Source organism: Dreissena polymorpha, chromosome 3 (genome assembly GCF_020536995.1).
Source record: "Dreissena polymorpha isolate Duluth1 chromosome 3, UMN_Dpol_1.0, whole genome shotgun sequence".
NCBI classification, from domain to species: Eukaryota; Metazoa; Mollusca; class Bivalvia; order Myida; family Dreissenidae; genus Dreissena; species Dreissena polymorpha.
In genome coordinates, this window is record NC_068357.1 from 60215021 (window position 1) to 60227468 (window position 12448).

The 12448-nt window shown below is 33.3% G+C and overlaps 1 protein-coding gene across 8 annotated transcripts in view; it reads left to right on the forward strand.

The window, feature by feature from the left end:
- The window catches only part of LOC127874383 (rab proteins geranylgeranyltransferase component A-like), a 32947-nt gene that overhangs the window by 1813 nt on the left and 18686 nt on the right, over positions 1 to 12448 (forward strand). For 5 of the 8 annotated variants that reach the window (XM_052418668.1, XM_052418669.1, XM_052418670.1 and 2 more), the window contains exons 2-8: positions 2823 to 2889; positions 3867 to 3939; positions 7845 to 7981; positions 8495 to 8915; positions 9188 to 9304; positions 10260 to 10380; positions 10706 to 10821. In XM_052418668.1, the coding sequence (XP_052274628.1) occupies positions 2823 to 2889; positions 3867 to 3939; positions 7845 to 7981; positions 8495 to 8915; positions 9188 to 9304; positions 10260 to 10380; positions 10706 to 10821 (1052 nt within the window). Of the gene's footprint in view, positions 1 to 2822; positions 2890 to 3866; positions 3940 to 7844; positions 7982 to 8494; positions 8916 to 9187; positions 9305 to 10083; positions 10205 to 10259; positions 10381 to 10705; positions 10822 to 12448 lie in introns of all 8 variants that reach the window. The other 3 variants (XM_052418672.1, XM_052418665.1, XM_052418671.1) reach the window with 1 other exon arrangement.

Consider the following 12448-nt stretch of genomic DNA (forward strand, 5'->3'; position numbering starts at 1 on the left):
ATAATTATTTAATCGCCATCAACTAATTATCCCCGTAATTACCGCTGTTTGTCGTCTGCTTTAACATATGATTCCAATTTTTTACCAGGTAACCTGGTTTTCCCAATTCAAAGGGACCCGGCATATGCCATGGTCAGCTAATTTTAACGAAACACGTGTTTGGAATTACACTAAGGTGGTGTATTTTAACTCACGCGCTGTGACGTTAATTGATGTAAACATGATCGGCATTGCGAAAGTGTTATTTTTGGAATAAATCATTTACAATTGATATTGGCCTCTGCCTACAATATTGCGGCCGATGGCAAACGCCGTATTAAGAGATAAAGTAGTCGAACGATATGCACATTTTAGATTATGCATATTAATATTTTATATTATGCATATTTCATGTGCAAAACGCGTACGATTTTTCGGATTACCGTTTTCGGATACTGTATTTTTTTCGTCCATTATGATTTATTTTCGAAGTTCATAACAGCAAAAAAAGAATGACGAATACACATGCGGTGATACGGAAGGTGTGGTTTATAATATTTCGAGTGTTCACCAAAAATTGCAATTGGAAAAACTAAAAAAAAAATAGTATAATTAGTGCTCTGGGTGGGTTGGGGCCTCTGCCCTTAATTCTTATGTGTATGTAACTGTAGCTGAGATCTGGTTTATTAAGTCACACCCACAACATTGATTGTATTCTTTATTGTAAAGCCATGATAATATTTTATAAGAAAATGACACACTGATATTATGCTTATTTTTAAGTATATATATATATTATAACTTGAATCCAATAGATATACATTTAATAAAACATATATAAAATGAGATTCATGGTTTTTTCTTTCTTTTTGCCTTCAGTACCGTTTTGCGGAAAAGTCCGCATATGTTTTGGCTATTATTTTTTTAAGGAAAAAAAATATGGCTATTATTTTCTGAAGGCCAGAGTGAGCACTGTTGCGTAGTGAAGCGTAAATTCCATCCTCATGATTGAAATTCAACTTTTGAATTGTTAATAATAGGAGATATTTATTAATTTCACTTTATTTCAACTCATAATATAATATCCCCATTATTGCAAGAATCATCAGGTCGCAGAAATATATGACAATATGATACTTTAAACACTTTAAATGTGGAATGCTAAATCCTCCTTCCAAACAAGATCTTGATTTGTTGAAATTACAAATGTCTGTCCCAATTTCATGTTAAAATAAATCATTATAAAGGGCTTACAGTGTTTTTAAGATCAGAAATACCATACAAAACAAATACATTTTTTCTTTGGTGTAATTTAGCCTCATTTTGGAAAGAAAAGGAATTGGCATTTCCAAAATAAGTAATATGCTTCAATAAATTTTTGCATTTGATATTTTAAATTCATAATCACTATATTCCAAACAAAATCATTAACTAAGTCAGAAGATTAAAAAATAAATAGTGCTATTTTTATTTTAATGGAGTGTGATTGTGTCTAACAAGCCTGAAACAGATGCTGTGACATCCAAAATAATCTTTCTAACCATGTCAATCCCTTCTGATAACAAACAATACTCTTAGGGCTTGTTATCATGCATTGTGATGAATTAATATGCTTCAGTTATGAACTAAACAAGATTTATTATCCCCCGCCATCGGCCGAGGGATATTGTTTTGGCGTTGTCCGTCCGTCTTTCCATCCGTCCGACTTAGCCATATCTTGCAGTGATTTTTTTTGCTTTAATTTGTTACAGCCTGTGCCATTTGAATTGGGAAAATAAGCGCGATAAACCGTGAAATTGGGAAAAATAGCGCGATAAACCATGAAATTGGGAAAAATTCAGCATTATAAATAGGATTATAAGTACAGAAGTGATATTGTTTTTAAGTGCATGTTCAGGGAGTTTTCTAGAAAAGGAGTCTGGTCAATTGTTTTTTTTCTTTAATCAATAAAAGTGGCAAGTTTGGGAATGATATATGGACAAAAATGACTAAATTCAAGTTATATATTTTGTAAGATGTTTAAAAAATAAAGTTGAGACCTAGATTTTTGAAATCATAATTAAGTTATATGAGACTTCTTTCTAAAAAAAAAAAAAAAAAAAAAATTTTTTTTTTTTTTTTTTTGGAAGTTGGGTTTTTTTTGGGAAATTTTGGTCAGAATTTTGGGAAAAAACGTGTATTTTTGCGATTGGGAAGCAGCCGAAATTCGGCTGTAAATTTGAGCAAAAAAAATCACTGTCTTGGAAGTGCTTTGACGGATTTCATTGAAACTTGGTATGAGTATATATATATGGATACTAGGATGATGCACGCCAAATGGCATTGTACACCATCTGTTAATAACGGAGTTATGGCCCTTTGTATCTTGAAAAAATGCTTTTTTGAGTGTTAAATATAACACGTTTATGTCCAGAAGCATATTGGCGGGGGATATCAATTCAACGAATTTGCGTGTTTTCATACAGATTAGCACAATCTACAATAATATCTCATTCATGAAATTCGCCACTTTGAAAAATTTGTCGCCACTTTTGAAAATTTGTCCCAGTTTGTGACAGTGGGGATCAACAGCTAAACCCCTGTGATTACATATATCCGTAATACTCTTGTTGGGACCATGAGTTTAATAAGTCCACTAAAAATAACTATTTAGAAGTTGTGGACTTTTAATGCTGTCAATGTTTGGGAGGATGGGAATTTATTTAAAATTGATACTCGTATGCATTTTCGAACAAATAACCATTCAGTTTAGGCTTAATTGCATAATTCTTTTAACTGCACTTCAGTAAATTCTAAAGGATATTTTATTATTTCAATTGGTCATTTTGTTTTCTTTATCATAGGCATGCCTGAGAGCATTGTTGCTGCAGCATTCTCCAGAATTGGACAGAGAGTTCTTCATTTGGATAAGTATGTAAAACCAATTATTCTTAACAAAAAGTTCTGTTTGAATTGTTTGATTATATGAGAGTCATTATTACATTTACTTTAATACTTAACTTAAATGCTTTATTATTTAAATATAAAAGTTCACATTAAATGCATGAAACCTTATGCAATTCAATTATAGATTTATGTAGAAACTGAATGCTTATGTAATACATCAGTGTTTTTTAAGGCAATTTTGGGGCCAATATTCGGCCCCATTCCCCTTAAAATAGAGTGTATATTTTTCCCCAATTTTATAGAAAAAATCCCCTCCAGAACTTTAAAAAAACAAAAAACAATTTATTTATTTTTTTATTACAAAGAACTCTAATGATAAAAATATATCTCAAATTATTTTCATAAACAAGTAATAAAGTATATAAAAAATAATATGATTTTGAATTATTATAAAGAGTTCTATTAAATTAGTTTTTCCCACATCTGTGGACTTTTCATATGAATTGCATTTTTCCCAAAATCTCCAGGAAAAGACCTGATGTATCTATATTGTGTCAATATTGGTTGATAAAAACATTCCAATTTGGTCCATTTTAAGATAAAATATGCTCAAATTTGCCATTTTATTGATTAAAAAGTCCCAATTAGACTCAAAATGGCTAGGAAAACTGAGACTGTGCATGAAGGCTGAACTGTCTGAAACTAATGTTGAAAAATCATTGATATATATTTAAGAAAAAGGACAGAGAAATTCAGTTGTGAATATGGCATTCATACATACACGTACATGTGTATTCATATAATAAATATCATAACATATAAAAGAGTGAATTTTTAATTTTCCCCTTTTCCTAAAAAACGACGCGTTTTTCCCCTTGGACGGGCCCCACCACCATTTTCCTATTTGTAAAAAAAACACTGTACATGATAACTTAATAATAAATAAAAGATTGATGTACATTGCAAAGTGTTTGTGTTACTCTTGAGATTCTTCCCTGCAGAAATGATCACTACAGCGGAGACTGGGCCTCCTTTAACCTGAAGAGTCTAGAGGAATGGGCAGAGAGACATGCTGTAAGGACACCTTTGAGACATTGGTTCTTTTTTTAACCCATTACCCCTCAGTGGCACGTTTTGGCCTGTTTGTAGTCCACTAGGAAACTAAAATTCAATAACAAACATTTCTTAATAGAATCAAGTTTTAAAGGGACTTGCAACCACGACGACGAAGAAAAGAAAAGTTGTAAAATACTGTATTTTTAAAAATTATTAGTTTATATTGATTAAAATATCACGTCTGGTATATTACATTACTTGAAAAAAGTTGTTAAGTTTTCATATGTTCAGTATATTTGGTAATAAATTTTACTGGGTATGTCTACCAAGTAACTACCAGTTAACTATAAATAACGCCAGTACTGTAGATTGATCATCATCGTCACGTGGTAAAACCCAGAAATGCAAATTGTACATGCATAGTGAATTGTAAATATCTAATATATAAAATGATCAATCTACTTGCGTTATTTATAGTGTGTATATCCTTATGTCACCTATTTTTGCGATGTACTTTCGATTTCACATCGCAAAATTTTATTATCAAATATACTGATAATATGAACTTTTTTCAAGTAATGTAATATACCAGTCGTGATATTTTAATCAATATAAACTAATCATTGTAAAAAAATATGGTACTTTAGAACATTAATTTTCTCTTTTCGTAATTCGTGGTTGACAGTCCCTTTAAAGGTTTCATTTCCAAGCCTGCTGATAGGCGGAAATAAATAGCATACAATCTGAAGAATCTAAGTTACTGGTTACTGGTTTATGCATATAGCCATTTTCACTTTGTGTTGAAAAGAGTTCAATTCAACAAAAACTCCCCAGGATCCATGACTACAATATTTTTATGTCCCCCACTATCGTAGTGGGGGACATATTGTTTTTGCCCTGTTGGTCTGTTGGTCTGTTTGGCCCAACTTTAACATTTTGCAATAACTTTTGCTATATTGAAGATAGCAACTTCATATTTGGCATGCATGTGTATCTCATGAAGCTGCACATTTTGAGTGGTGAAAGGTCAAGGTCAAGGTCATCCTTCAAGGTCAGAGGTCAAATATATGTGGCCAAAATCGCTCATTTTATGAATACTTTTGCAATATTGAAAATAGCAACTTGATATTTGGCATGCATGTGTATCTCATGGAGCTGCACATTTTGAGTGGTGAAAGGTCAAGGTCATCCTTCAAGGTCAGAGGTCAAATATATGTGGCCCAAATCGCTTATTTTATGAATACTTTTGCAATTTTGAAGATAGCAACTTGATATTTGGCATGCATGTGTATCTCATGGAGCTGCACATTTTGAGTGGTAAAAGGTCAAGGTCAAGGTCATCCTTCACAAGGTCAAGGTCATCCTCCAAGGTCAAACGTCATATAGGGGGACATTGTGTTTCACAAACGCATCTTGTTATTTACTGTTTCAATGACTTTATTCAATTTGTAATGTATTTTTATTATACAATCAATTTACAAAGACATGTATATGCAAGACTTAGTTAATCATATACAAAATATGTTAAGGTTAACATCTACACTTTAACAATGATTAAAGTTTCTCAACAACATAGAACCCAATAATGTGACGTTTGATGTTGCAATTATAATGTACAATATAAACAACATTTGATTTTACAACAAAATCATTTAAATTTTGAATCCAATAAGCAAACTATAGTTGCTAGGTTACCAGCAATTATTTTTTTCATTAATGCCATTATGAATCACATATATAATGAGGAATCTATGCTAAAAACAAAATGCAGTTTTGAATTACATAATAGTCATATAACCGTCCAAAAGATTCCTATATTTGATTAACTTGTTGTGTTTGCATAAATAAATTACTTTAAGATAACTATGCTTTATTTAAGTCTTGATTGTAAATTGCCAAAGTCATTTATCTTTAGGTATAATATGGCTAAGCATTTGGTTGTATATTATCACTTTGGAAATAAGTACTATGTGAAGAAGCAAGTCCGTATTTTGGATTCATTTATTATTGTTATTATTTGGGGGGGGGGAGCATATGGTCGCCGCTTCGTCTGTCCGTCCGTCCGTGTGTCCGTCCGTCCATGCACAATTTTTGTTCGGGCTATTTCTCTGCAACTAATCACCGGAATTCAATGAAACTTTATGGGAAGCTTCACTACCAAGAGGAGATGTGCATATTATCAGCGGGTTCTGGTCTGATGATTTTTCACAGAGTTATGGCCCTTTGAAATTTTCCATTAACTGTACATATAGTGCAATTCTTGTCTGGGCTATTTCTCAGCAACTTATGTCTGGAATTCAATGAAACTTTATGGGAAGCTTCACTACCAAGAGGAGATGTGCATATTATCAGCCGGTTGTCGTCGGATGATTTTTTTACAGAGTTATGGCCCTTATAAATTTTCCATTGTACATATAGGGCAATTCTTGTCCGAGCTATTTCTCAGCAACTTATTACTGGAATTCAATGAAACTTTATGGGAAGCTTCACTACCAACAGGAGATGTGCATATTATCAGCCGGTAATGGTTGGATGATTTTTCACAGAGTTATGGCCCTTTGAAATTTTCTATAAACTGTACATATAGAGCAATTCTTGTCTTGGCTATTTCTCCCCAACTACTGACTGGAATTCAATGAAGCATTATGGGAGGCTTAACTACCTTGCGGAGATGCGCATGTTATTTGTAGGTTCTGGTTAGATGATTTATTTAGAGAGTTATGGCCCTTTGAAATTTTTAAGTTGCTAAACCATCCATCGTATTATTTTGTCCAAAGTTATGCCCCTCAAGACGTTTCCTTTTATCTGAATATATACCGTAATTACTCTATGTTTTCAGACACTCTAAGTTTTCGGACACCCCCTTTTTTAGCAAAAATAATTATTTTTCGTGACTCTTTATTTTTGGACACACGAGTTTTCGTCCATTATTTATGTCTCTAAGTTGTCGGACAGTATATTTTTCAGCGCTATTTTACCAAATTTAGAACCTGTTTTTGATATCTAATGACACTTCGATCATGGGGTTTTACAACCAGATTAACATCATAAAACATTGCGGGTGCATGCCTGAGGGCAATGTACCATTACATTAATTTTGCGTTATTGGGTAAATAACCTTGTAAACCGGTATTAAACAATGGTTTCGCCCGAAAGCATAAGCGTTATGACAATTACCAGGGGTAGTGCCAATTAACAGTTCAATTATCTACCGCAATTGTACTACCCCTTCTCAGTAAAATAACTGTGACAAATGCTAAATGTTTCGAAGTGTGATGCACCGTATTACGCGTTTTAAGAACAATGGAAGCTGTTACACAACAACTATCGGAAATGAACCAACAAAGAATTCATAGTTTGCTTTTTTTTATTGGGTTAATTACAGGTTGATACAAGCCTGTATCGGTACATCACATGCTCATTTTTGAACTCATTGGTCAAAGTACAACCTTGTAGTAACTTTCTGTCAAATAAATTTAGCATTTACAATTATTTAAAATGCAGTGCAAACATGTATAACTGTAATTTATACTATAAGGCATGATATTTTACAAGCGCATGCTATTACCGGTAGTCATTGATACAATTTACGCTATTTTCGGACACTTCCATTTTCGACTCTAAGTTTTCGGACACCTGTATTTTGTTAATATTTTTCGTATCTAAGTTTTCGGACACGAAAAAAAAAGAATTATTTTTAAGTGTCCGAAAACATAGAGTGATTACGGTAGTGCAATATTGTGACAAAAAAACCTTTGGGGAGCATCACCCGTCTCCGACGGTTTCTTGTTTAACGTCTGCTATGAAACCAATTGGGGGAAAAAAGGTTGCTCTATAAAATACTGAAAATGTAATTATATTTGACCCAGCTTGTGGTGCCATTCCAGCAACAAGTCACTGTGATGTTTTCATTATCATCATAGGAGGGGTCAGCAAGCGTAGACTGCATTGCACGACCAGCTGTGAATGATTCTGAGATCCTAGAAAGCAATGAACGTCTCATTGAGATGCCCTTGAACAAAACCTCCTTCTCCAATGCTGTTGTAGAATATTTTGTCAGGTGAGCAAGTTTGTACCCATTTGACATGGGTAATAAAGTTCAGAGAGGTTTGTTGTTTCAACTTGTTGTTCACTTGATTAAATAAATATTTTGTTTATTAAAAAGTATTATGTATATAACTATGTTCCATCAACATGCTTTAATATCAGGAATTTCCTATAGATATCACTGAGATTATTTTGCGTATCTTGATGTCTTGATGGTGCTGGTGTTTATATTAAGCCAGCCAGTAAACCTTCAGCGTTGATCAGTTGGGCAATTACACAAAATGACAATTTATATGATAGTGGCTTAGCCTGCGACTTTATTGCCAACCTGATGAGTGACATGTTGGAAGTCTAATTTTGTGGCAGACTTGTGTATGTGTTTATCAGCATACTGCATTCATACAATTGTTTAACCTTCCAATTTATAGTATTTACAGTTTATTTTTCACTGGTACTTAATGAGGCGCTGGGACATTTAGTTCTTTTTGTGTTTTTTAACTTGATCAGATATTTATTTATATTGCAGTGGCACAGATGAAAATAATGAAAAGATTGACGAAAATCAACAAGAGGCTGGCAAGGAAACGCCTGACATTCCTGAAAATTTAGAGGCAAGGGTTGTTAAACCTGTAGAAAGTGAAGACCATGGAAAAACTGAACAATCAACACATAAAGATGAATTAACACCCTCACATATTGAAAGCCATCCAGGCCAGTCTAAACCAGATGATGTCACTGAGGTTAGTGATAGACTTGCAGCAGTAGGAGTGGCCGTAAAGGAAGCAACGGAGAATGGAGACGCCTCTAATGCCACTTTGGGGAAAGCAGATAAGCCTCAGAGTTCTGAAACTATTGGTGGTGTTCAGCAAGAAATAAAGGCTAGACTGTGGACAACAAGTAGAATTAAATCAGAATGGAGAAGATTTAACCTGGACCTTTCCCCAAAGGTACATTGGATACTTATGTCTTGTTGGTTATATAGTCATATTGGTACTTCCAATGCATCGTTCGTTCTTTGATAACTGTCATGTGATAACAATGGTAACTTATATATATCTTTTTATTTCCACAGTATGTTTTCTTAATTGAAATAATGCCATCGTTCTATGGTGGCAGTTTAAATTCATTAACATAAGTTTAAAGTTCAAAATGTTAATGAATTAAAGTCATTATCCATATTTATATTTAATGTAACAATTCTGTGTGTTATTGCTTTTAGGTTCTGTTCTCAGTAGGTGATATGGTTGAGCTACTGATCCAGTCCGACATTGCAAAGTACTGCGAATTTAAAACAGTCACACAGATACTCACTGTCATGAAAGGAACTGTAGAGAAGGTACTGATCCCTAATAAGATGTCCTAGTTTATGGATACAGTTCTATTTAGCCTCGTTTTGAGAAAACTGGGCTCAATGCATGTGCATTAATTTCCATCCAAAATTTTCATCAGGGAAGATGCTTTCTGCTTTAATGGTATTTTTTGTTTGAAGGAAGTCTTTTCTTAGCGAAATGTAGTTTAGGCGTATTTTTTGTTTGAAGGAAGTCTTTTTTTAGCAAAATCTAGTTTAGGCAGAGAGTGTCACTCCTGATTAGCCTGTGCAGACTGCATAATCTGGAATGACACTTTATGCACATGCATTAAGCCCAGTTTTCCCAGAGCGAGTCTGAAGTTATTGCTATGTGCACTTGGGTTGTATGAACATTCTTATACTGACACAAGATTTGTGGGTAGATAAGTTTGTATCACAAAACATAACATAATGGGTTATGTTGATATAATTTGTGCATCATGTATGCTATTAAAAATTATTTAAAAAAAACTTGTTTACTAAGTTCTGAATTAAATTGGGGCTTGTTCTTGGAAAAACTGGGCTTAATGCGTTTGTAGTCTGCACAGGCTAATCAGAGACGACACTTTCCGCTTTTATGATTTTTTTGTATAAAGAAAACCTTTTCTTAATGAAAATCCAGTTTAGACATTAAGTATCGTCCCTGATTAGCATATGCAGACTAAACTTAAACCACATGCATTAAGCCCAGTTTTCCCAGAACAAGGCTCAATTTATTACAACACTTTAAGGCTGAAATTCTAACTCTTGTTTGCCCATGTATGTAGGTGCCATGCTCCAGATCGGATGTGTTTAGTAGCCAGTCTGTCAGTATGCTGGAGAAACGGATGCTTATGAAGTTCATACAGTTCTGTCTAGACTATGAGAACAAAATGGAGGAACTGGGAGGTTTATACTTTTGTTGGTTTTATTAATTCTAACTCTTGTTTGCCCATGTATGTAGGTGCCATGCTCCAGATCGGATGTGTTTAGTAGCCAGTCTGTCAGTATGCTGGAGAAACGGATGCTTATGAAGTTCATACAGTTCTGTCTAGACTATGAGAACAAAATGGAGGAACTGGGAGGTTTATAGTTTTGTTGGTTTTATTTCTGATTTATTTTTAATTCAACAATAGAGCATTTAGTGTGACTATTTGTCAGTGCATATTTGGGTTGTTTATGATAGCATATGTTTGTGCATTGCAATAAATCAAATGTCACAATTCCTTTGACAAAGAAAGGTACACAATTTGATAACCCGGTTCAACGTTACCAATATTTTCACCTTGGATTGTCGAGTGCATACTGGTTATATTGTAAAATATTTAAAACATTTGAGATCAGGTAATTTTTTCTTTGAAAATCATCAACTTGCATTTGTTATTATAATGTCTTGTTTCATATTTGTAGACGTTCTAGATGCACCATTCACTGATTTCTTGGCTTCAAGAAATTTGACACCAACAATCCAGCACTATGTTCAACATGCCATTGCCATGGCTACTGAATCCATGGCAACCAGACAGGTAAAATTGACAAGAAAAACTGGGCTTAAAGCATTCGCTTAAAGTGTTATCCCAGGTTATCTTGTGCAGCCATCACAGGCTTATCAATGACAACCCTTTCTGCAATTTTTGTTCAATGGAAATCTCTTCTAATCGAAAATCCACTTTAGGCAGAAAGTATTGTTCCTGATAAGCCTGTGAGGATTGCAATGGCTTACATGGGAGGACACCTTACAAACTAACATTTATCCGACTTTTCCTTGAATGAGCTTCATATCATGCTCATACCATACTCAGTTCCTTGGGCGGTAATGACCTTCTTGTCATGCCCCCACCAAGTTGTATGCATGAAGCAAACACCATGTTAGACCATCCAGAAATTTCCAAACTTCATTATTTGTTAGGAAATTTTTTAATATGTTGCCAAGAATGTGCACTGTGTTTATATTGTATGTCGCAAGCCATGATACCTATGTCCATACTTTATAGGTCAACGTTCCTCTTAAAGGTTGAACGTCAAATATATTATTGATAGATCAGTTTGTATTATGTAAAAGATCTAGAGCAAATTGAAAAGTGCTGCACATTGCACCCCCCTATATCTGTTTGGACTTTTCAACACAGAAAATGTGAGAATCAAGTAAATGTAATTTATTTTTTGCAAAAAGTCAAGAGATTATGAAAATATTTTCCTTAAATATAATTAAGAAGTTTTTTTTTTTTTTTTTTTTTTTTTTATTCAATATAAAACATACAATGTAAATATGTGCATAAGCAAGAACAAAAGTGGTATAATACAACAGTTATAATGTCAAACACATATTATACATGATATGCTAGGATATACTGTTTTTTTTTTCTTTGGTTGCCTGTGGTGTATGCTGTTATTTTTAAATGTAATAATCAATCATAGAGATGATTTGCGGAGAGTTAGGTAGAAGACAACTGGACTGGGTTATGAAAGTTTATGCGTTTCCATTTTTGTTCAAAAATATGAAGTTTATCGTTGTTGTGGTCTATTTCTTTTTCAATTTGGATCTTTAATTTTAAATAGTTTATAAAACAGTTGAAGGTAGGTATTTGTTTTTAGTATTTGAAGCTAAATATAAAATATTTCATGAGTATGATAATGTGGTTCACAGTGTTATTAATTTCTGGTATTTTAAAAGTATTCACACCGAAACTGATATTTAAGAGAGACAGTTTAAATTTTAATTGTTGTTTCTCTAGAAATGTTGTTAACTGGTTCCATAGAATTTGAATATGTTTGCACTCCCAGAACAGGTGTTCTATTGTTTCAATGTGTTCGCTGCATATATCACATAAATTTGTGTTGGATAGGTTGCACTTAAAAAGGTATTTATTTGTTGCTATGATTCTATGCACATATTTATATTGAAAATTTCTCAGTGTGCTATCTATAGTTGTTTTATATGGCATGATAAATATTTGTTTCCAATTAAATTCATGTTCTCGAAGCAGGTTTTGCCATTTATTTTGAATCTTGGAGTTTTCTGCAGGGTGTTTAATTTGTAGTTTGTAAAATATTTTGTTTGTTTTGTTTTGTTTTGCAAGTATGTTTTCCGTGAATGATGTTTGGGTACATGGTGTGTTATTTGTATTAATTGTAGATTTAATATGTATGGGT